The sequence below is a fragment of the Podarcis gaigeae genome (genome assembly GCF_964106915.1).
Source record: "Podarcis gaigeae genome assembly, chromosome: 13".
NCBI lineage: Eukaryota > Metazoa > Chordata > Lepidosauria > Squamata > Lacertidae > Podarcis > Podarcis gaigeae.
The window spans coordinates 33,254,926-33,280,078 of NC_139689.1; the positions used below are offsets into that span (position 1 = coordinate 33,254,926).

The window sequence follows — 25,153 nt, forward strand, 5'->3', positions numbered from 1 at the left end:
ACTAGGGAAATGCTGAAGATACACAATGGTTTTCTGCAGGCAAAACTGATGATTTTACACAATTTAATGCTTTATGGCCCCAGGTGATAATTACAAGTAAGGAATTAGGGGTATGCTTCACACAGTTTGTCTTCGGCATCCTTAATGATACAACTGAGAGTTGTATCATTAGTTGTATCCTAGAGAGTATGGGGCTGCCAAGGTCCAATGCCTCCCTGCAAATAATAACCGATAATAAAAACTGGGGCCTGCATGCATCAAAGTAAGCTTTGGAACACCCCAAAACATGTACGTACTCCTCCAAAAGAGCATCCCTTCCAAGATGGCATAGAAGCACATCCTGCCTAACACTTGGCACATAAGACACTGTCAGGCTGTTGCACCCATGTAAATTGTCGCCCAAATAGGTGAAGCTGAATAAGGAATCAGGGCCTGTGCGTGCCAAACTAAGCTTTGCCCCCAACCAGAAATTGTACCCCCACACCTCCAGGTTAGTGTTCTCTCTGTGGTGGCATAGAATTGCTTGCGGCTCGCGATTCGTTTTCACATTAGACAAAACTCTATTTTTACAAACGACCCACAATGCATAAGGGTTTCGTTTTGTTTTTCTGGTTGTTGTTTTTTTTAAAAAAGATAAACGCTCAAAATCCCTTGGGTACCTTGGGTTACATACGCTTCAGGTTACAGACACTTCAGGTTACAGACTCCGCTAACCCAGAAATAGTACCTCGGGTTAAGAACTTTGTTTCAGGATGAGAACAGAAATCATGCTCCAGTGGCACAGCGGCAGCGGGAGGCCCCATTAGCTAAAGTGGTGCTTCAGGTTAAGAACAGTTTCAGGTTAAGAACGGACCTCTGGAACGAATTAAGTTCTTAACCCGAGGTACCACTGTAAAAAACTTCCCAATACGTGCGAAGCTCTGTTTCAACATCAGCTTGTCTCCTTCTTTCCCATGGCTCTGATGTCCGAAACTTGATTTAGAAACTAGTGACAGGAAAAGGTCCGTTTGCAAATGCAGGAACTTCACAGAGTCCATTCCCAACGAACACACAGATGGTTCTGTCTCTCTACCTCTCTCTGCACCTTTTTTCTTTCCACCACGCTGCCCCACTTCCTGAATTAGCGTATCTTCTCCTGCTGTGTGGGGTTTAAGGGGTTTCTGGGTCCTTTTGGCGTCAAAAGCCCTAGGAGGCTTGCCCCTGTGGGCGCTCATTTGTTGGTCACATTTGCCGTGTCCTTTTGGCTGCGTTCTGCTTCCCAAGGGATTAGTATGCGCTTTGCGGCATTAGTGATCCATTTAGGTTTTAGGAAAAGGGGATTTGGCCATTCAGCATTTGGCTATTATTATGCTTAAATGTTTAACCACTGGTGTCCAGAAGAGGTGGGGTGGCATGTCAACACCAGCAGAGTAGCGAGAAGGAGTTGTGGGTGGCGGAAAAAAGGAGTGCCTTGGATGAGGCTCAATTCACTTATCTCTAATTTAATCTGAGGAGAGGTTAAGATGAGGTCTCTTGGATTATAAAGGAGGACAAATCTGGGGCTTTGGGGAAGGAATGTAGTTCAGAGGTAGAAAGTCTGCTTTTCAAGACCTTCTACCCCAGCTGGTTCAATCCCCAACATCTCCAGGTAAACAATATGGAGCTAGTCAGGGTTTCCCAAACTTGGGTCTCCAGCTGTTTTTGGACTACAACTCCCATCATCCCTAGCTAGCAGGTCATGGATGATGGGAAATGTAGTCGGAAAACAGCTGGAGACCCAAGTTTGGGAAACACTGAGCTAGATTGAGCAATAGTTTGACTCAGTTTAAAGTAGCTTACCTATGCTCCTCTGTCTTAATATTTTAAGGCTACCCTCAGACAGAGGTATTGCAATGATGACTTGAGAGGAGGGAGAAAATAAATTCTGTTTGTATTTGTAGGCAAACCTACCTAATTCACTGATATAATACACAAACCACAAGCATAGTCTCCTTCCAAATTCACTCTTATGAAATGCAGTTGTCCAGCCAAGTAATGTGTATAAAAATACATATACTGTGGTAAAGTGTGCATATATTAGTGAAAGTAATGTGTAATGCTTCTTCTTGCAAAACTCTGAATTGTGTTTGGAAAGGTACATTGGGATAAATTTGTCGGAAAAGGCTGAAGAATTTTCATGACTTTCCCCCTCCGAAAACTGATGTGGAGAGAGAGAGAGAGAGAGAGAGAGAGAGAGAGAGAGAGATTAACTCACAATTCTGCATTCCATCTTTCAGTGCATCCCGCAGGAAAACAAGGGTTTCGTTCTTGGAAAATACCTTTGTCAGTGCAAACCAGGTTTCTACAGGGCAAGTAGAACTTTCTCATCATCTAACAATGGTAGGTAGCAGCACTTATATGGCTTTTTGTGAATGCTTCTTCTTGCAAAACTCTGAATTGTGTTTGGAAATGTACTAGGAGCCAATGTATGTCTTTCAGGACCTGTGTTATATGGTCTTGGTGGCCAGTCCCAGTCACCAGTCTGGCTGCTGCATTCCTCTCTTCTCCCAGCATCTTACGCTGAGAGATCTCCCTTTTCCTGTCTCTCACACAGGCTCCTTCAAACTGTACATCCCCTTCATCTGCATGCAATTCTTACCCAAATACAGTAAGATAAAATAATAATAGACATGATAACAGCATGCAGAGAGAAAGATAAGAATAAGAACAGAGTAGGAAGAGAAAGATAGATAAAGGTGACTGCTAACTATCCATTTGTCGGTTGTGCCAGCAAGTATTCCTCATAATAGTCCAATGTTCAATCCAGGGTAATATCCATTTATTCCTCGCCCTGCTGATGTTTTCTCAATGTTCAGGCATCAGATACTCATTACTTTTCCTTCCCGTCCAGGAAGGACGAGAGATTCTCCGCCACTGTTTTCCATCCTTATCTCCTAGACAGACTTTTTTTTCATTTTCTAGATTTCCAATCTCTCTCCCCCCACACCCAAGTGTTAAAAGAGTCATGGTTGCTTTTTCTCCTGGGAGCCTTCCAAACCACTATTTTTTAACACGCTTCCTTTTGTAATTCATTCTCCCTGCCCGCAGGAGAAAGTGCTTCCCGGTATGGAGCGACGGATTCCGAGAGCTTGCTGGAGTGCCTCCCGTGCCGCGAAGGATGTACGACCTGCACGGATGACACCCCTTGCCTGATCCAGGAAGATTGGTCCTTGCGGGCTGCCGTCTTGGCATTCCAGGCCTTCTGCATGCTGGCTGTTTTCTTCAGCATGCTGGTCTCCTACCACTTCCGGAAGAGCAAGGTAAGGGTAGGAATGGCCAGTGGGAAGAACTAGCTGGATTTGCACTTAAAGAGGCCCCGGACAGGAATAGGAGAGGGCAGTGGCGTAGCGTGGGGGGTGCGGGGGGGGGGCCGGCTGCACCGGGCGCAAAATCTGGGGGTTAGGGTTAGGGGGCGCAAATCCACGGGTTAGGGGGCGCAAATCCACAGGCTAGGTGGCGCAAATTACTTGCCTTGCCCTGGGTTAGGGGGCGCAAATTACTTGCCTTGCCCCGGGTGCTGACAACCCACGCTACGCCGCTGGGAGAGGGGCCAAAGCATTAGCTGTCTCTGGTTTACTTTGCCATCAAATAAAATAATAATAATAATAATAATAATAATAATAATAATAATAATAATACAGTGGTATCTCTGGTTACAAACTTAATTCGTTCCGGAGGTCCGTTCTTAACCTGAAACCATTATTAAGCTGAGGTACCACTTTAGCTAATGGGGCCTCCCGCTGCTGCTGCATGATTTCTGTTCTCATCATGAGGTAAATTTGTCAACCCGAAGTACTACTTCCGGGTTAGTGGAGTCTGTAACCCGAAGTGTTTGTAACCTGAGGTGTTTGTAACCTGAGGTACCACTGTAATAATAATAATAATTTATATGCCACCCATCTGACTGGGTGGCCCCCATGTCAGAGGCCAGACTGAGGATTACAGCTCTGATGAGGAATTGTGGGAACCTCCCCCTCTTCCTACTCCAGACCAGGATCCTGAAGCTGCCCAGGAACAATGGAGCAGTATAGATTTAGAGACTTGGTTTGCCGAGGGACATAGTTCAGAAAGCAACAGCTGGGCAGAGCTGAGTAGGGAACAGCTAGGAGAAGCAGAACAGGAAGAGAGAGAGATAACTGACTCCCCTTCGCTGGAAAGTGTCCAGCCTCTCTCTCCAAGGGCAAGGAGAGTTGATAAGGTTGCTACGCAGAAGGCTCAGTGGTCCTGAGAGCAGGTTGCAAGAAGGGGGAAGTAGGAGGGAAGCTTAAATGGGAGCACCTTCACTCAGAGAATGGATGCTTTGTTCTTTTGCTGTGATCAGCAAAAGGGGCTCTTTTCGCTTTGTTCTGCTTATCAGCAGTTGGAGGGGGGAGCCAAGCCCCTGGAGCCTGACACCCAGCCACTTTGGGTGGCTTTCCAACAAACTAAACACAGTAAAACATCAAACAATAAAAACTTCCCTATAAAGGGCTGCCTTCAGACGTCTTCTAAAAGTCAGATAGTTGCTTATTTCCCTGATATCTGATGGGAGAGCGCTCCAAAGGGCGGGCGTCACCACCAAAAAAGCCCTCTCCTTTCCTAACCATCGTTATCCTGCTCATCATCATTTTCTAACTTGAACATTTGTGCCGTCTCCAAAGCTACCATCCTTGGTTGCCTTGGGTTGCTCCCCCTTTTACATTCATCTCTCTTCCCCTAGAGGATTCGAGCTTCGGGAGTCATTCTTCTGGAGATGATACTCTTCGGCTCGCTCCTGCTCTACTTTCCTGTGAGTGTCTGGGTTCGGATACCTAATGGGTTGAGTTTAGGGTGGCCAGGGTGGTACAGTTGTTATGAGTGCTGGACTAGGCGATAGGGGAAACCAGGGTTTAAATCCCAACTCTCCTATAAAGCTGACGGGGAGACCTTGGGCCGGTCACTCTGTCCCAGCCTCATATTCGTATAAACGAAATAAATAAATAAACAAACTGCCCTCCACAAAAGGAAATGCATCATTGGAAACAGAGGACACCTCTTTGCATAACATTTGCACATACTTGTGTATGTTGCATGGTCCTACCTTGTGGACATGCTTCTGGGACGGGCCCTGCATGCAGTTTGACTTCAGAGTCCTCCACCTCGTCCGCTGAAGAAGGGGAATCTGACAAGGCAGGTGAAGAGCTCTGCAGGGCCCTGAAACCATACCCACTGACCATCAGAAATTCTCCCACCTCTTGAGATTTCCCTGGGTATCGCCTGCATGTGTTCAAACTAGGTTTTCTCAGTCTTGAGGACTAGAAACTTGCTGGGGTTTTCTCAACAAACCTGGGTTTCTCAAGCCATGACCTGGTCCTCCTAACAGGTGAGGCCAGGGAACAATTTCATCCACTGTTGCCCCTCTCTCCCCGAAGGGCCTCTTCCTGACCCAGTGGGGCCAGTTGTCATGTTCTTAATATTGGGTTTCTGATTTTTTTAAAATATGATTTTTATTTAGTTTTCCATGTTTCATTACATTTCCATATCAAAAATAAAAAATCCATAAATTATTGCTTAAATAAAGCATTGACCTCCTTCCCTCCCTCTAACTGACTTCCACACAACTTTACCAATTTCTTCACATTTCTATATCCACTTTTTTACCTTACGTCCATCTTTTAGCATTCACCTTCTTATATGTAAATCAGCTTCCTACATTGGAAGATTGGGAGATAAAGATGGTTGAATACGTGGAGTTGGCAAAACCGACAGGGAAGATCCGGAATCGCCGTGATGAACTGTTTCAAAAGGACTGGAGCAAATTTATACTCTATATGAAAGAAAATTGCAAACAGTTGAAAACGTTTGTAGGTTTGAGTTGAAATGTTTGGTAATGGGAAAATAAGGGTTTCTGATTTTTCTAGAGACAGACATGCCGGCAGAGATCACCCAGGTAAATTTTGGCCCACCAGGACATGATCCAGTTCAAATCTTGCAACTCTCGCAAGAGAGACAGAACATGAGACTCTTAACCTCAGGGTCACAGGTTTGATTACCACATTGGGCAAAAAAAAAGGGGGGGGCATTGCGGAGGGTGTGTGTGTTGGACTAGCTAGAGTAGCCCTATGCAAAAAGCCAGTGTCCTCTCAAACATATGCATGTGGACCAGTGTTGCTTGTTAAAAGGGTCCTCCTGATGTTCATGCCATCCCTGGCCTCTCCTTTCATACAGGTGTTTATCCTCTACTTCAAACCGAGCATCTTCCGCTGCATTGTTCTGCGCTGGGTGCGCATGCTGGGTTTTGCCATTGTCTATGGAACCATCACCCTCAAACTGTACAGGTAGGATTACCTTGAGGGCCACGGGCCACGACTGGTGTTGTGCCTTTATTTTCCAAAAGAGGGGGTTGCTTTGCAATATTCACTCTGATCCCCAGGGGCTTAAGAAAACAAAGGACCATAAAAAAATTAGCATTTGGGCCCAGATCCTTTTAGCCCAGCATATTGACTCTAATCAGAGAGATCTGAGTAATTCATATAGCTACACAGTGTGTCTTTCTTGGCCTTTATACCACCTCGACTTCCCCCAAAAGAATTCTGGGAATTGCCATTTGGCAAGAGTGCTGCAAATTCTGATATGGCCCTGGCCTTCACATAGAACAGCAATTTCCAAAGTTCCCTGGGAATTACTATTAAACTAGGGTAAGAGTGTGTATAGGTATAAAAGTGAATCAGGGCAAATTGCATTTTCTGTTCCTCGTGGCTTGAGCCTGACTTTCTCCTGCCTTTGCAACCCATTTGATGGATATTATATATGGGCCAACAAATTGATTGTGAATTTGGTGGTGTGCTGGTCCCGGGGGGGTTACCGTGCAGCGTGGTCCGTGTCCGGTCTGAGGCTGAAGCGGGGTCCAAGGCAGGGAGTCGGGCATGGTCAGGAACTCTGGCAGAGAGCTTGCTAGAACCTAGTACTAAGAACTTGTCAAAAATGTATAACTTGTTGTTGAAATGGAATACACAAGATGAAATGGTTAAATCTGCAATGATTAAATGGGCGCAGGATATTGGTCATGACATAATGTTTGCTGACTGGGAAAAGTTATGGACCACCGGGATGAAATTTACGGCATGTAGTGCCTTGAGAGAAAATATTATGAAAATGATTTATAGGTGGTACATAACCCCAGTCAAGCTTGCAAAAATTTATCATTCGCCCGAGAACAAATGTTGGAAGTGTAAAGAAAGGGAGGGAACATTCTTCCACCTTTGGTGGACGTGCCCAAGGATTAAGGCTTTCTGGGAACTGATCTATAATGAACTGAAAAAAGTACTTAGGTACACTTTCCCTAAGAAACCAGAGGCCTTTCTCCTGGGCATAGTCGGCCAATTGGTTGTAAAGAAGGATAGAACCTTTTTTATGTATGCCACAACAGCAGCAAGAATTCTTATAGCAAAGTACTGGAAGACACCAGATTTACCCACCGTGGAAGAGTGGCAGATGAAAGTGATGGACTACATGGGCTTGGCAGAGATGACGAGCAGAATTCGAGACCAGGGAAGAGCAACGGCGGAAGAAGATTGGAAAAAATTTAAAGACTATTTAAAGAAATATTCTAAAATCAGTGAATGCTAGATTGATGTTGAATGAGAAAAATAGGGGTTAATAGCGATAATGGTTAAGTGGAAGAATCTGAACAATTTGTATAATCAATTTGAAAAAAAGGGAGGGATTTGCTAATTAACTATTTCGACATGAGAATGCAGAAAGGGGAGGTACGAGGAAGTCGGGAGAGTAAGGACCATGAAATTAAGAGCCTGAAACTATACGTGTTGTATGTTTTCTTTATTGTCTTGTCTCTTTTGTTATGGATGGAAAACTAAATAAAAATCATTTTGAAAAAAAAAAAGGAACTCTGGCAGAGAGCAGGACAGGGTGCCGGCAGGAACAGGTAACCAACGATGTTGCTCCTGCAACCTGGGACTGGGCGGGCTGGCCTCCTCTGAGGCATAGGGTGGTCCCGGTCCACAGATGACTCGCTTCTCCTGGCCTGGAGGTGAGCACTCCTCCTGCAAGGACTTAGTTCCCTCCACCTCTCTGCCCTGAGCCTCTGCAGCTCAGGAGAGGCTGGAGGGTTATTGGACCCAGAGGCAACCTCACCTTCCCCTGACAGGGCTGAGAGAGGAGCACCTGCATGCAATGGGTCCTTGATCACCTCTGGAGCGGATTCAGCTGGTGTCTGCTCCTGAGGATCCGGCACAGGTGAGGGCCCTTCAGGTTCAAGCCCCTGCCCTGGCTCAGCCGGCCCTGGAGGTGGGGACTCCTGTGCAGGCTGGGATTCCTCTGGTTCAGCCTCCGAATCCGTTTCCCAGGCCATCACAGGTGGTCCACTTTGCCCTCTCTCCTCATATGGGTTACCCATCTTTATTTTTATGCCCAAAATGTACACTTACTCAGTTAAACAGGTACTCATCTCCACCTGCTCCTTATAAAAAAAGTGGGTTTTTCTTTTCTTTTTTAAAGGAAACTTTTTAAAAAGCAGCCTCAGGAAGGAGAGAGGAAACCAATAAATCCCCAGCCTATCAGTGCTGTATTTAACTAGCTTTTGCAACAAACAGGAATGGTAAGCTCAACCCAGAAGAAGATTGTCTGACCAAAAGCCGACAAGTGTGCTTCCAAAGCAAACTCACCGTTAAAAAGTATGTAGATCTGGATGCAATCTATGGGTTGTATGCTGTGGCAACCATACTGAGAGTAGATCCATTGAAAGCATTAGATGGGGAGGAAATGCCCTGGAAAGTGTGGGATGACATCTGCTTTGATGCAGCAGTGTCTAACCTCCCTGCAAACAAACCGGAACAAATGCCCATCAAATAACCAGTGTTGTCTGATTTCCCTGTAAATCAGGATGATTCACTCAATAAGCAGGTTTGCCTGGAAGCACCCAGTGATCAATGTCAAAGGTGGTTTGGTTCCAACATTGGTCAGCTACGACTACTTCTCACTTGAGCAAACCCTTTCTGTATATATATCTCATTGTCGCCTTCCTCTTCCTCAGACCACCTCTCCCTTTCTCCCCAACAGGGTCTTGAAGGTCTTTCTCTCCCGTACGGCCCAGCGAGTTCCTTACATGTCCAGTGGCCGGGTGCTGAAGATGCTGGCCTTGATTCTGCTCTTGGTGCTTTGGTTCTTAGCAGCCTGGACTGTCGGGATGCTGGAGAACATAGAAAAGAACATCCCGCTGGTGGTCCGCTCCCAGACCACCAGGGGCCTTCAGTTTTACATCTGTGACCACGACCGCTGGGACTACATGATGGTTGTGGGTGAGGACCCCTAATCTGATGGCCTGAATTAATCAGCCTCTGGCTTCTCTGCCACTTGCAGCCTCCCCTTGGTCCAGTCCCGCTCTCTTTGGGGAGACCCATAAGGTCTGCTAGGGTTCACTTCCTCCTGTGACAGTAGACCAAAACCAGGAATGTTTGGCTTGCTTCTGCCAAGTCCCCTTCAGCATCAACAGTCTGGAATCATACATAACCTGTAGACTGAGCAGCATTCCAGCCATTATGGGGGTAGGGGTGATTTCATCTTAGGAGACTCTTTTCTTCACCCAGTTAAGGCATGCTCTCTCTAATGGGACGTGGGTGGCGCTGTGGTCTAAAGCACCGAGCCTCTTGGGCTTGCCGATCAGAAGGTCGGCGGTTTGTATCCCCACGACGGGGTGAGCTCCTGTTGCTCTGTCCCAGCTCCTGCCAACCTAGCCGTTTGAAAGCACACCAGTGCAAGTAGATAAATAGGTACTACTGTGGCGGGAATGTAAACAGCGTTTCCGTGCGCTCTGGTTTCTGTCATGGTATTCCGTTGCACCAGAAGCGGTTTAGTCATGCCGGCCAAATGACCCAGATAGCTGTCTGTGGACAAACGCCGGCTCCCTCAGCCTGAAAGCGAGATGAGAGCTGCAACCCCATAGTCACCTTTGACTGAACTTAACCGTCCAGGGGTCCTTTGCCTTTATATTTTTTTTCTGTCTCTCTAGCTAGGTGGGCATCCGTCCCTCAATGGATTTTAACATCAGTGATCAATTGCACATGTATGTGACGTGTCTTTGTGGATCAATTGTGAAAGACAGGGCATTTATATCAGCTGACATCACTTTAAAAAGATCTCTCTTCCTCACCCCACCCTCAATGCTGTCTCTATTGCCCCATATTTAGTTTCTCCTCTCCGTGATCCTCACCCCACTCTTTCCCTGCCCCAGATCCCATTTCAGTCTCATTCTAACCCAGCCCCTGCCCCCTCCAGTTCTCACTACCAGCCCCAAACCATCAGCTTCCCCCCAAAAAACTGTCACCCCCACAACCTCCCAATAAATCACACATGCAGAATAGATGGAATCAATTTCACTTTTGGTTGTCAAGCTGAGTGGATGTGCAGCAGGGCTAGGGAATGCAATGCGCTCCGGATACAGTCGTACTACAACTCCCATCAGCCCCTGTCAGCATGGTCGGTGCCCAGTGATGATGGGAGTTGTAGTCCAACAGCAACTGGAGAGCCACCTCCGATGCGCAGGTATGTGTGGGGTCACAGACTGTGAGGAAACAGCAGAACCGACCCATCCTTAATTTGAGTGGGGCTTGCTCAGGCTGCATTTTAAGAGGCAGCTGAAAGGCTCTGGCGCCTGAATCGCTTATACGCCACATGGTGCACCTTGGGAGTCAGGTACCTCTGGGCATGCACAAAGTGCTCACTGCAGAACAATGAGCCACTGCTGTCTGCAGAGGGGGGAAATAACCACAGGGCGGGACGGGGCGAGAGGGACAGAAGAGGCAAGTGGCAAAAACCTTACCGCATGGAAAATGGTTCATTTTGCCTCCTCTTCCCTATCTCTTGCTGTGCAGCTGAGATGCTGTTCCTGTTCTGGGGAAGTTTTCTCTGCTATGCTACTCGAACGGTCCCTTCTGCTTTCCATGAGCCTCGCTACATGGGCATCGCCCTCCACAACGAACTGATAACTTCTGCTGCCTTTCACGTTGTCAGGTGAGAACAAATCACAGAACTGGAAGGGATGCTGAGCAGATCCACATCATAAATTTAAAGCACATGGGCTTGCCCTCCAAATAATTGTGGGAACTGTAGTTCTCCCCCCCCCCCGAGAGCTACAATTCCCTTAGCAAACTAGAATTCCCAGGATTCTTTGCAGCGGAGGGTTTGCCTGTACTTTGAATGGGCACTGAACACACTTTAAATGCATGGTGTAGAAAATCATCCGCTGCAACCCCACTGCCTTGCTCAGGCCGGATCTGCAATGCAGGGTGCAAATGCAGTAACCCAGATAAAGTGGGCTGTTTAGGTCCTACTGCAGCACCTCCAGTGACAGAGACCCTACCAGTTCCTGAAGCACCTGATTTCTACCATCAAACTGTTAGGAACTTTCTCAAGTTTCCCCCAAAACTGCTTCCCTGCAGTATCTGCCCTCACTGGTTGTACAGATTGCCGTAGTAGTGGGACCCAGAGGAGTTCTGCTTTGGGCTTGGCATAGTGTAGGTGCTTTGAGCATGAGCTGAGTCCCTGGTTCAAAGCTTGCCTCTGCCAGGAGATCGGAAGGTGGCTAATGGGCAAGGCAATCTCCTCTTAGCTCCAGCACATGACACCTGCAATTAGATTGATAGTAACCCCAATGCCTCTAGGATGGCCTCTCTCCATGTGAACCAACCCAGAGCCTCTGTGGCAGTACTGGAGGAGGGTGGCAACACAGGAACAGGGCCTTTTCCCTGGTGGCTCCTCACTCGTGGAATGCTTTCTCCTAGGGCACTTCCTATAGGGCCATCTTTCTTTCTTTTGGTGCCAAGCAAAAACTTTCCCTTTTATCTGGGCTTTTAGCCCTTAATTTGAAAGGTTTTGAGTACTGTACTCATGGCCTCTTTTAGTGGGGCAGGATCTAGAAGATCTGCCTGATTTGCAGAGGTGTGTGTGTGTTTAAAAAAGGTTTCTTTTGGTTGTGTTTGTTGTAACCGGCTGTCTATATTGTGCTTGAGTCACTTTTGTGATGAAAGCAGCTTAACAACGACAACCTACCTTTCAGGATTGTGGTAAGTACTACGGAAGATACAGTCGTACCTTGGAAGTCAAACGGAATCTGTTCCGGAAGTCCGTTCAACTTCCAAAATGTTCGGAAACCAAAGCACGGCTTCCAATTGGCTGCAGGAAACTCCTGCAGCCAATCAGAAGCCACGGAAGTCACATTGGACGCTCGGGTTCCAAAGAACGTTCGCAAACTGGAACAATTCACTTCCGTGTTTGCAGCATTCAGGAGCCAAAACCTTCGACTTGCAAGGCGTTTGGGATTTACGGTACAACTGCAATACATGCAAAGTTCTGAGCGAAAGTAGAAAGCGCTAAAAGATTGTCAAGGCTGCCACTAATTTCAGCAGGAGAGGATTCCAAAATTCAACTGAACACTACTGTGTGTGTGTTATAAATGAGCCTGCCACCATTCTAACAAAGAATGTATCACAGTTTAATTTTCCTATCCACCTTTTTCCTCTAATGCACTGCCACCCCATTTACTTCTGGCTTCAGGTTTTTCATGGTTCCTTCCTTGCACCCTGACTGGACACTTCTGCTGTTTTTTATTCATACGCATGTCACCACCACCATGACGCTTGCACTTCTTTTCATCCCAAAGGTATGAAAACTCCAGAATTCGTTACAAAATTGTGCAGAGGCAAGATACCTCTGAATACTAGCTGTTGGGGACAGAAAATGATGAGTAAGAACATAAGAAGAGCCCTGCAGGATCAGGCCCATGCTCCATCTAAGTCCAGCACCCACTTCTCACAATGGCCACCAAACAGCCATTAACTTCCTGCCCCACATGTGAACCTATGCAGTTGGCTGATTAAGGAAACAGAACATTACATTAGAAGGGGCACGATAAAAGTTTATTGTACTGAAAACATACACTTCACTTGGCTTTACAAAAGAAAACTCTGAACTGGTGATCTCTATGGTCCCAGGCAGAGGGACCTTTCTACTCACCCAGGCCTTTTGGGGGTAGGGACTTGTGTTCCCACTACCTGGGTCTCTCAGCTTTAAGTTTCAAAGTGTGCTTTCGTTTCGTTCCAAGGTTTTTAGAAAATAAATTTGTTGCCCTTTTTACTGTTTCACAGAACCATAGAATTGTAGCGTCGGAAGGGACCCTTAGGATCGTCTAGCCTAGGCATAGGCAAACTCAGCCCTCCATATGTTTTTTTTTGGACTACAATTCCCATCATCCCTAGCTAACAGGACCAATGGTCAGGGATGATGGGAATTGTAGTCCAAAACATTTGGAGGGCCGAGTTTGCCTATGCCTGATCTAGCCCAAATGCGGGAATATGCAGTTGTCCCAAACAGGGACCGAACCTGCAACCTTGGCATGCCCCGCGGAGGACCTTAAGGTCCACAAATGACAACACCTTGGAGGTCCCAAGGCACAAGGTGGTTAGATTGGTCTCAACTAGGGCCAGGGTCTTTTCGGTACTGGCCCCAGCTTGGTGGAACGCTCTGTCACAAGAGACTAGGGCCCTGCAGGACTTGACATCTTTCCGCAGGGCCTGCAAGACAGAACTGTTCCGCCTTGCCTTTGGTTTGGACCCAGTCTGACGCTTATGTCTTCCCTCCCCTTACGATTTTGATTTATGGGCTACTTTTAAAATGAGGTTTAAATTGCATTTTAACCTGTATTTTAAATTGGGCTTTTTTGTCCCCCCCCCCCCTATTATGTTTCCATTGTAATTTTACTGGTGTTAGCCACCCTGAGCCTGGCTTTGGCAGGGTATAAATAAAATTATTTATTATTATTATTGACACCACACTTAAGACGACTGAGCTATCCAAGCATACCATGCTGTTGTGACTTGTTTTGCAGGGCACCCAGAGAATGCCTGTTATGATGCAGCTCTGTAAACATACCGTATTTTTTGCTCTATAAGACTCACTTTTTCCCTTCTAAAATATGTGTGCATCTTATGGAGCGAATGCAGGCTGCGCAGCTATCACAGAAGCTAGAACAGCAAGAGGGATTGCTGCTTTCTCATGTGCAGCGATCCCTCTTGGTGTTCTGGCTTCTGAGATTCAGAATTTTTTTTCTTCTTGTTTTCCTCCTCCAAAAACTAGGTGCGTCTTGTGGTCTGGTGCGTCTTATAGAGCAAACAATACGGTGGTTAGTAAATGAGCTGGGGGGGGTGTGGAGAGCATAGTGCAAATGCAGCCTTAAGATGCAGATGGCCCTAAGTCTAGAAAGAGAGGCATTTTTTTTTCTGTAATCAGTCTCTGAGCTTTTTAGGAAGCGGCAAGCTTGAAATGGGAAGATTGGCAGTGTACTGCTGAAGGAGATTCAGCAACCCATGTCTTTCTCCCCACAGTTCCTGCATGCAGGGTCACCCTTGCGGGAGGAAATTGCTGCCGAGGTGTACGAGGACGAGCTGGACCTGAGGCGATCGGGCTCCTACCTGAACAGCAGCATCACATCAGCCTGGAGCGAGCACAGCCTCGACCCCGATGACATTCGGGTGGGTGGAACACTCAGGACCTTCTTTTGACGCTAGCTATGCCAGAAACTGTGCAGAGTAAGAGTTGCCTTTTGCAGTCTTTCTCCTGAAGCAAACCAAATCCATACCACACAACCCGAAAGTCCAGGAAAGCTGGGGTTGAGGTCAATATTTCCAGGCGATCTAGCTGCCTTTCTTCTCAACCTAGGGCTTTGGTTGTGGGGAAGAAACTGGGAGCGGTGGGGGTGGTGATAAAGCACTGACTCGGTGCACGTGTACGGCAGACAGACCTTTTTTGTGCATGTGTACTTTTCCGAGCACAATTCCAAGTGTTGGTGCTGACCTTTAAAGCCCTAAATGGCCTCGGCCCTGTATACCTGAAGAAGCGTCTCCACCCCTATCATTCAGCACAGACATGGACATTGAGGTCCAGCTCCAAGGCCCTTTTGGCGGTTCCCTCTCTGCACGAAGTGAAGTTACAGGGAACCAGGCAGAGGGCCTTCTTGGTAGTGACGCCCGCCCTGTGGAACGCCCTCCCATCAGATGTCAAGGAAATAATAAACTCTCTGACTTTCAGAAGATATCTGAAGGCAGCCCTGTTTAGGGAATTTTTTAATGACTGATGTCTTAATGTATTTTTAATATTTTGTTGGAAGCCGCCCAGAGTGGCTGGGGAAACCCAGCCAGATGGGAGGGGGAGGGGTATAAATAAATAAATAAATAATAAATTGCACACCGATAACATCCCATCTGTGCCATCCATCCCTTACCACTCCATTCATGTTCACATATAAATGGATGTGCATTCATACAAACATTCAGTGGCTGGGAATGGGGCAGGCAAGCCTGAGATGCTTACCTTCCATTTCTTGCTATGGGTCAACCGTACGTGTCGAGGCCACATGGGAGAACTGAAAACCTCACTGTGGTCTGCCCCACCCAGCTAAAGGCTTCTGCCAACAGTCCTTCCTTGCCTCCTTTCCCATGCCACAACTCCCCCCCCCCCCGGAAACTGGCCCCCAGCATGGAATGGGGGGACCCATGACCCTTAATACTAGCTACTTCCGGTCAGTGCTTTTGGTTTCAAGGGAGTACTCAAGAGTACGCAGTACCAGGACCCATTTTTTGGTTGTCAAAAAGTGTGGCACTTACTGTAGTGACTTCATGGTGAGTCCTGGCACCTATTTTTCTAGAAAAAAGGCACTGTTTCTGGTGATCCTAAGGATAGGGGGCCCAGGACCCTCCAGATGCCATTGGACTCCCAATGCCCATCAGCCACAGCCAGGGATGATGGGAGTTGTAATCCAGCAAAACCCGGAGGGCTCACAGGTTCTGCTCAAGGAACAGAAAGCCTTGCTGTGCTGGTCCCGGGGGGAAGGTACCATTATCGTAGTCCGAGTTCACAAGACGAGAGGCGAGGTCCGAAACAGGGTACCGGGCGGGGAACAGGAACGCTGGAAGGTCAGAAGCAGGAGGCCGGGCAGGGAACAGGAACACTGGAAGGTCTGAAGCCAACAACGACGTTGCTTCCGCAACCTGGGACCGGGCTGACTGACCTTTATCTTCTTCTAAGGCCAGGGGCGGTCCCGGCCCCCAGGAGCCCCGCCTCCCCTGGCCTTAAGGCGAGCACTCCTCCTGGGAGCAACCAGTTCCCTTCGCCTCTCTGCCCTAAGCCTCTGCAGTTCAGGAGAGGCCGAAGGGTTACTGGGCCCCGGAGGAGGCTCACCTGTAGACACTGAGTCCTCAAGCACCTCTGGGGCCAGAATGGTTTCACCTGGTGCCTGCTCCTGAGGATCTGACACAGGTGCAGGCTCCTCAGAATCTAGGCCTTGCCCCAGTTCAGCCGGCCCTGGAGGCGGGGACTCCTGTGCAGGCTAGGATTCCTCTGGTTCAGCCTCTGAATTGGAATCCCAGGCCATCACACTTGCATTTATAAAACCCCAGAGTGTTGTCGTTGAGCCCCTATGATGACACAACTGTTGCCATTAGGCTTTTGACTGAATAAGGGTTTTCTTTTTGTCTTCCCTCTTCCCCCCCTTTTGTGTCTGTGTCCCCCCCGCTTCACTGCAACCGCCACCCCCCTCCCCACTACACATAACATGTAGGATGAACTGAAAAAGCTTTACACGCAACTTGAGGTTCACAAGACCAAGAAGATGACGGCCAACAACCCTCATCTTCAGAAGAAGAGAAGTTCCAAGCGCGGCCTGGGCCGTTCCCTCATGAGGCGCATCACCGAGATCCCCGAGTCGATGTCCCGGCAGCACAGCAAGGAGGAGAAAGACGGGTCTGTGGGGGGAGGGAGCCGCTCCGGGTCCTACAAGCGCAGGCCCTTGGATTCCGGCAGCTTGAGCATGAAACTGAAAGAGGACTCCTCTTCCAGACACAAGGCAGCCTCCTCGCTGAAGAAGTCCCACAGCACTTACGAGCACGTGAGGGATGCCAAGGAGAACAGCTTACCAGCCAGGCACGACAGCTGCAAAGAAGCTCCTTTGCTAGACTCGCTGATGAGGAAAAAGCTAGCCAAGAAAGCCTCGGAGAGGTCCAACAGCGACTCTCTCGACGACTCAGCCCCTCTGGTCTACAAGTCGGCCAGCGCTCACAACCTGATGGTGGATAAGAAGCCTCTGCATCCCAGGCCTTCCCCTCTGCAGAAATCCCTCAGCGTCGTCACCAGCGCCAAAGAGAAAGCCTTGCTCCTCACCAGCAGGGCCTACTTGGAAGACAGCAGTAAACTGGCCCAAGACAAAGGGAGCAGAGCAGCTGTGGAAAGTGATTCTGCAATGGAAAGTGATGTCTCCGGGCACACAGAGGTTACTGACGTGGCCTCGGAGGTGGCAGCAAAACAGCTCCAGAGGGACGATACCTCAGAGGGAACCGTGAGCTCCCTCCTGGAAGACGGCAGCTCCAGCAGAGAAGCTGCGACGGCCCCCTCGACGCCCTCAGAAAGCAGATCCCAGAAGCATGTCACATACGCGTCCATCAGGAGCATCAGCGTCAACACCTCCGATTTGCTTGGGAAGAGGCACCCGATCAGCAAGAAGATACCCCCTGAACCACCTGTCAGGCAGCAAAGTTTGGCTCACAGCCTCAAAAGGAAAGACTCTGCTCCTCAGGGTGTCCTGGACCAAATGCAACCTTCTTCCGAGCCCTGCCCAGGTGATCTCAAAGATGGACCCATGCTGGCAAACATATGTCCATGGGAAACAGAGGAGCCTCTGGCAAAGGCTGAGACAGAAAGGACTAGGCAGGCCGAAGGAGCCGTGCCACTTTCTTCCCCGGTGGCGCTAAACAGGCTGTCCTCCATGGCTGCAGAAGTCTGCCCTTGGGAGGTCATGGAAGTGCCTGTCCCGAGCAAAAAGGACTCTGAGACAAGCGAGTCAGACAGCCAGAAGAGTTCTCCTGAGAAACAGCCCCAAGCATCCATTTCCAAAAGCTCCATGAAAGGCTTAGGCATGGCCATCAAAGCGTTCAACCGGTCGAGGATAAAGACAAGCATAAGGGCAAGGAAGGATGCCGAAGAAAGCCAGAAGAAAAATGAGAAGGACGCCAACGGAAAGAGTGAGAAGCCCAAGTTGGCAGCGACAGCCTCAGTGTCTGCCGGAGGAGGGTCACCAAGGAAACAGGTGATTGCAGAGACCAGGGCAAAGGTAGTCAGCAAGCAAGCAACCATTTGTCCTTGGGATGAGAAAGAGGAGGAGGAAGAGGCCCTTCCGAGCACTAAGAATAGTCCAAGCAAAGCGCTGGAGGTCTGTCCTTGGGAAGTCAGCACAGAAGCAATAGGTTCCCAAGGTGCTGGAGAGCTGCACCCTAGCAGGCTGGAAAGAAGCAAGAGCCAACGGGAATCTGTGTGCCCCTGGGAGAGTGTGGAGGAGGATCAAAAGCGAGAGGGCAAAACTGCTACCACTCCCTCTCTAGTGGTTTCCAAGGCAGACAGCAAAAAGGCAGAGGCGTGTCCTTGGGAAGTGGCTGAGATCCCAGCCAGCACAAAAACTGACCAACCGTCCTGGGGAACCAGCAGTGCCTTGACAGAGGACAAGGCAGTAACAGAGGGCAGAGGGAAGCCTTCTGATGGGCCCAAGAAAGGAACATCTTTGAGAGAGGCTCTTCCAAGTGAATCCCAAGAGAAGGCTGATTCCAGAGATATCAAGGAGCCCTCTCTGGGAACAGAGATTGAGAAGAGCCCGGACCTGTCCAAGGGAGACCGAAAGAAACCTGGGAGCGTTGAGAGCAGGAGGGCACAGGTTAGTCCTTGGGAATCTGAAGAGGTCGACATCAGTCTTAAAACACATATCTGCCCTTGGGAAATGGAAGAACTTCCACCAAAGATAAAGACACCTCGGGAGGAGAACGAAGGATCTTCCAAAGAGACAAAGAGCACCACCCTGCTAAGACCATCAGGAGGGAAAGAAGCCAGCCACCAAGAAGACTCTGTTTGCCCCTGGGAGTCCATGGAATTGCCAGGGGGGAAAGATGCTCAACATGGAGCAACTCTAAGGAAATCTGACAGCGGAGCAGACGTCAAAGCGGCAATATGCCCTTGGGAGATGAGCGATGCAGCATCGGAGAAAGTGTGTGGAGTTTCAGGGGAAGGCTCCAAAGGGACTGAAGGCAAAAAGATCAAAAGTCCATTGTCCAAAAACAGGAAACTGGAGAGAGGCAGCAGCTATCAAGGCACTGTTTGCCCTTGGGAGGATGCAGGTGCTGAAGGCTCTTCTACAAAACCTGCCACCCAAACAGAAGAACCGCCCAAAGCAGCTTTGAAGGCACCAAGCAGTGGGGAAGGTAAAAAACTGGAGGTCTGCCCTTGGGAAACTGAGGCCACCGCAGTGTGTCCCTGGGAAGCAGCTGCACCTTCATTAGAAAAAGGACCAAACTGGCCTGAAGGAGAACCTTCCAAGGGCATTATATTGCAAGCAGCACATCCCCTTAAAACACCAGAGGACAACATACAGCACAGCTCTGTCTGTCCCTGGGAGGACGTGGAATTGGAGGGTACTTTGCTAAAGCCCTGTGCAAAAGCTTTAGACCCAAGTAACGTCAGCTCAAAGAAGCCTGACAGCTTCCAGAGCAAAAAGGCAGAGGTTGCTCCCTGGGAAGCACAAGAGGCAGAAGCAGGTATTAGAACAGCAAGCACAGTCTCCAAAGAGGAGAAAACAGGACCTAGGGATACAGCAGCAGAGAAGGGAAGCAGTGGGACCAGAGAGCCAGTCTGCCCATGGGAGAGCACAGGTAGGGAAGATTCACTTATCCAACCTAAGCTCAAGAGTCCGGATCTGTCCAAAGGCAGCTTGAAATTGGACCGTGTGGAAAGCCAAAAGGCAGAAATTTGTCCGTGGGAAACTGCAAGCACCGACGTTGGTGCTAAAGCAGAAATCTGCCCCTGGGAAGTGTCTCCAGCTCAGTCAGAAAGAAGGTCCTCAAAGCAAGATGCCAATGGGGCAGCAAAGGTGGTTGGAGACACCACGTCTAAACCTCTGGAGAAGGCAAGCAGTCCACGAGAATCTATCTGTCCCTGGGAGACCGTGGACAACGATGACCCGTCAACCAGGCCCAGTGCTAAGAGTCCGGGCCCCTCTAAAGCCGGCTCTAAAAAATCCATTAGCATTGAAAGCCTTAAGGTGGAGGTGTGTCCCTGGGAAAGTCAGGAAGCAGAACCCAGCCCTAAGGCAGATGTGTGCCCATGGGAGATGCCTTCAAGTCCGGTAGGCAAGAGGCCATCGCCAGAGGGTACTGGGGCTTGTGAGAGCCAGAGGGCTGCCCCACTGAACCAACTAGGTGCTTCTAAAACAACAGAGAAGGTGAGAAGCGCTCGAGAGTCTGCCTGCCCCTGGGACAGCGCAGAAGAACCTGGTAAACTCTCTGCTCAACCTGAAGGGTCCAAAATCCCTACCAAGAAATCAGACAGTGTTGAGAGCTTAAAGGCAGAGGTCTGTCCTTGGGAAGTAGCTGAAGGAAGTGCGGTGGGGAAGGAGGAGGAGGGTGGGGTCACCAAAGGGAAAGACGGCAGCAGGAGCCCCTCCCCACGGGTTTTATGGAAGCCAATGGAGGAGCTAAGCAGCTCGCGAGAGGACATCTGTCCATGGGAGAGCATGGAGCTTGATGAACCTTCAGGAAGGTCCGGAGGCCAAAGCCCAGCCCTATCCAAAGCTGGATCAAGGAAATCAAACAGCGCTGAAAGTCTACGGGCAGAGGTTTGTCCATGGGAGATGGAGGAAGAGGAAGCAAGCAGCACGATGGACATCTGCCCATGGTCTGTAGCCACAGCCCCATTTGAAAAAGGGAAGGGAATGGGGAGGCCACTTGAGACTTTCCAGGGGAAGAAAGGCAAGGCACAAAGAAGTCCAGACTCAAAGAAAGCTGGAGGAGAAACATTTAAGAAGATAGAGAAGTCAAAAAGCCACCAGGAGTATGGTGGCACCCGGGAGAGTATGGACTTTGAGAAACCACCTGCCAAAAGCACCCGAAGTCTAGATCTGTTGCAGGTCAGGACAGACGTAACCAGCCCTCAAGAATCCATCTGCCCTTGGGAGAGCGTGGAACTGTCCAGCAGCAGAAGTCCAGACCTGTCCCGAGCTAGCTCAAAGAAATCAAGCAGCACCGAAAGCTTGAGGGCAGAGGTGTGTCCTTGGGAAGTTGAGGACGAGGAGTCTAGTGGCAAGAGTGAGATGTTCCCCATGAAAACGCCGCCAGTGCCAGTCGCCAGAGGGGCATCAATGCAAGATGCAAAGGGAACATCAACGGCCAAAGCACTGACCGCTCCAGGTTTGAAGACACCTGGGGGAGAAATTGCCTCTAAGAAGATAGAGAAGACTCATAGCCATCAAGGGTTTTCTCACCCCCAGAAAACTGGCGACGAATTCTCAGTAAAAGGGAGTAAAAGCCTAGATCTGTCCAAGGTTGGCTCCATGAAATCAGAGAGTGTTGAAAGTCTAAAAGCTGAGGTTTGCCCATGGGAGACCCAGGAATTCGGATCTCCTGCCCAGGTTGAAGTGTGCCCATGGGACCTGGCTGGGGCGCTGTTCGAGAAAGGGACACTGAGTAAGGATGTGGGTGCCGTTTCAAAGGAGGGTATAACAGCAGGTTCAAAAGGCCCCGAAAAACCACCAAAACCTCTGCAGAAAGGGACAAGCATTCGAGAAAACATCTGTCCATGGGAGAGCATGGATGCTGCAGAAGTCTTGATTGCAAGTGCTCCTGCCACTGCCGCCTCCAAGAAGCCCGGCAGCACCGAAAGCAGGAAGACAGAGGTCTGCCCTTGGGAAACAGATCAGCCGGAAGCATCCGCTAAAGAAGACGTTTGTCCATGGGAAACAGGAACGCTGTTGCCTACTAAGAATGAAAGACACCCGACACACACTGGTGGGACGGAGAAGGCAACGGCCAGCGTGAAGAGCTCCCACAGCAAAGAGGCTAGCCTGGCCGGACACAAGCCTTTGTGTCGCAGTCTTCCGCCCCAAGGTCTAAGCAAAGGCAGCAGCCCATTTGTGGATACACCAGCAAGACGCCAAGGTGACCGCCCTGCGGCTGACGTCTGCCCTTGGGAAGCAGAGGGGAACTCTGCATTGACTGGGGGAGAGACTGCTGAAATCAGCAAAAGCTTATCTGAGGTGTGTCCCTGGGATGAGCCCAGCCCTGCTGCCACCACCGCCACTGCCACTTCAATGAAAAGCAAAGAAGGGAAGGAGTCTGGGGCGGGCGAGGCGGAGGGTCCCCCCAGCAAAGCCAAATCAGACATCTGTCCCTGGGACTGTGACTGAACCCGACGCAGCCGAGGACTCACTTAGAGAGAAAAATCTTCTTGAGAAAGGACTGCCCGTGCAGCCGCAAAATGTCTCAAGTCAGCTGGCTGCCCAGATTTGAAAACAAAAGACTTCTACCACCTCTGGTGATGCTGCTGACCACATTTGATAAGGGAAATGCACTATGCTTGGGCATTACCAGGCTGGCGGACTGTTGTTCGTTAGAGAAAAGTTGTACCTTCCTGCCTTCATTTGCAGAAAACCCAAGCCAGCTGCTAAAGTCTGCACGTTCCGTTCCGTTCTGTGTGTGTAGCGTGTAGAACCCAGCCTTGCCTTGATGTCCCCCCAGGTGTTTCCAGACCACCCACTCCTGATGTCTGCAAACAACACCACCTGGATAACATGCTCACATTAAACAAGTAAATTAATAAGAGGGGCTTTGAGCAAGCTTGAACATCCAATCACAAGGGAACTGGGAACTATTCGACAAAGAGACTTGCATAAATTACATAGGTTTCTTTCCTGGGTTTTCTTTTACAACTTTGATCTGAACTAGGTGGCTTAACGGGTTGGGAACAAGAACAAATGTAGTTCATTGTGGCTGATGAATGACTGGGTAATGAATCCCGAAAGTGTTACTTATTGTTTCAAGTAATGAGCGCACCTTCTGTATTCCCTTTGCAAGGGAAAGGGGATAATTCTGCTCAGGATAATCTTCCCATTTTATTCCAAACCTCATACCTGCTCTTCTCTATTTATCGCAGTAGTGGAGAACCTTTGGCCCTTCAGGTTGTTGTTGAACTACAACTCCCATCATCCTTGATCATTAGCCATGCTGGTTGGGGCTGATGGGAGTTGTAGCCCAGCGACACCTGGAGGGCCACTGGTTCCCAACTGCTGATTTATCAGAATTGGGGCCAGCCCTATCATTGGGTAAAGTAAGGCAGCTGCCTCACGTTGAGCATCAAGAAAGCGCAACAAAAAGTTTATTCTTTGCTATTATTGCATTTGCGGCAAAGAGAGAAGAGGCGCCAATGGTATTTTCTGTCTCAGGTGCCAAAATAACTTGGCTGATATTGGGTACTATACTATGCACCTTGATTTGGGGTGGGGTCCAACATTTGCTGCTCCAGCTCAGGCAGCAAAGCTTCTCAAGTTGGATCTGCTCCCAGACCCACATAAGGTTAACGTTTTGATTTTTAATGCCTCCAAAGGTATCTGAATGTTAACTTTTGGTTACCAGTTGCTCCGCAAGTCATCCCTTTGTCCCACGCCCAGATGTTTTCACATATCTTCTGGGAGGACGTGTCATGAGCAGTTTTAATAATTGGCTGACACAATGGAAGCCTTAATGTTTGCCTAGAGTGGGGAATCTCAGAATTTTCCCAGGGATTAAGCCTGGGACTTTCCAGCCCTGCTGGATTGGACAAAAGGCCCATCTACCAGCTCAGCATCCTATTCTCACAGTGGCCAACCAGGTGCCTATCTACTGGAAGCCTGGAAACATGCTGCCTTTTCCTGCTATGGGCCAGGCGAGTCTTTCTGTTTGCCAGCATGAACCAAGTGTGCACAGTGAAGCACACACAAGACTTCCCTGCAACTGCCTATTGCAGAGGAGGGTCAGCTAAGCTGTAACTCCTACAAAATTTGTTCATTTGTTACTTGGCTACCGAAGGGAGGGGGCTAACCCTTCCTTCCTGCCTCTGCTGACCCTTAGTGTTTGAATAACAGTAGTCTTTTGCCCTTTCTTCTTAAATTGTGTGCCAGACTTTGACCTGCTCATCCCCCCCCCCAAATGAAACTCAGGAAGTAGCTTTAGGTTCAATACTAGGACGAGCTAATCAGCACTATGGCAGTCAGTAAGCTTTCACCTTGTCCTTTGGGGCATGCATGGTGGCATGGACAGAAATGACCCAATCCAAGAGTCACAGCAGGAGAGAAAAAATATCTTGGTGTGGCATCACATGGTGTATAAAGCAACCTCCATATGGTGATTGTAGCTCGGCAATTGAGCCCTCAATTTATGGGCAAAGTATCTTTAGGTTGGACAGGGAAGGACCCCTGCCCGAAAGACAGAGAGACACAGACAGTCACTGGCCAGTTTTGTTGGAGACACACTTCTAGAATAAAATAATAATTGTGCAGCCTCAAAGAATAGCCTCCGTATTCCTTAACGAGTCTCTGGTCTGACTGCCTTAGTTAGAGGCAAGGAAACCCAAAACAGTGCCTGACACCGAGATAGAACATGCAGCGTCCCTCCAAAAGTGGGTAACTCTGCTGTGTCTCTGCAACTGGGAGTGACGGGATCACTCAACCACACCCGAGAGGCAGCAGAATTACACCAAGAAGACCAAGTGGGAAAGAGGCATGGCCAGAGTAGTGAATCACAGAAACACAACGGGCAGGCGGCCTCCTCTGAGGACGGACACCTTGGGCTCAAAGGAGCCTTTTGTTGATTTCTCATGGCACACTGCTGCCATGCCCTGGGGCCAGCCTTTCTGGAATGGCCAATCTGGGGAGCTTGCAGTGCGATTTTCTTTGGAGGTCCCTCTCTATTCCCAGTTCCTTTGCCCTGCAAGGCAAGGCTGCTCTCTACAAAACTTCACTGGGCCTAAGTCGCTCCTTTCTGGTCCAGAGCCAACTGGGTTTGCTGGCCCAGTACATGGAAGTGCGCAACAGGAATGGAGGCATCTCAGCACAACATGGCAGCCCTATGGGCAAAGCCTATTCTAACTCAGCATCCCAGGAAGCATTGCCTACAGGAGATTCCATCCCAGCTGCCATTGTGCATAAGAAAACATGTTGCCAGGACTGGATTTCTGGTAGAAAAGCCCCCTTATAGTGTACAAAAGTACAGTGGTACCTTGGGTTACAGACGCTTCAGGTTACAGACTCTGCTAACCCGGAAATTGT

General features: G+C 49.1%; 1 protein-coding gene across 1 annotated transcript in view; it reads left to right on the forward strand.

Moving 5' to 3' along the window:
- The window catches only part of GPR179 (G protein-coupled receptor 179), a 43,822-nt gene extending 20,934 nt beyond the window's left edge, over window positions 1-22,888 (forward strand). Inside the window, exons 3-11 of the mRNA XM_083708585.1 lie at window positions 2,256-2,358; window positions 3,067-3,278; window positions 4,718-4,786; window positions 6,205-6,314; window positions 9,055-9,293; window positions 10,866-11,004; window positions 12,547-12,652; window positions 14,373-14,519; window positions 16,604-22,888. Coding sequence (XP_083564711.1) covers window positions 2,256-2,358; window positions 3,067-3,278; window positions 4,718-4,786; window positions 6,205-6,314; window positions 9,055-9,293; window positions 10,866-11,004; window positions 12,547-12,652; window positions 14,373-14,519; window positions 16,604-22,258 — 6,780 coding nt within the window. The 3' untranslated portion in view covers window positions 22,259-22,888. The remainder of the gene's footprint in view (window positions 1-2,255; window positions 2,359-3,066; window positions 3,279-4,717; window positions 4,787-6,204; window positions 6,315-9,054; window positions 9,294-10,865; window positions 11,005-12,546; window positions 12,653-14,372; window positions 14,520-16,603) is intronic.
- The last annotated feature ends 2,265 nt before the right edge of the window (window positions 22,889-25,153 follow it).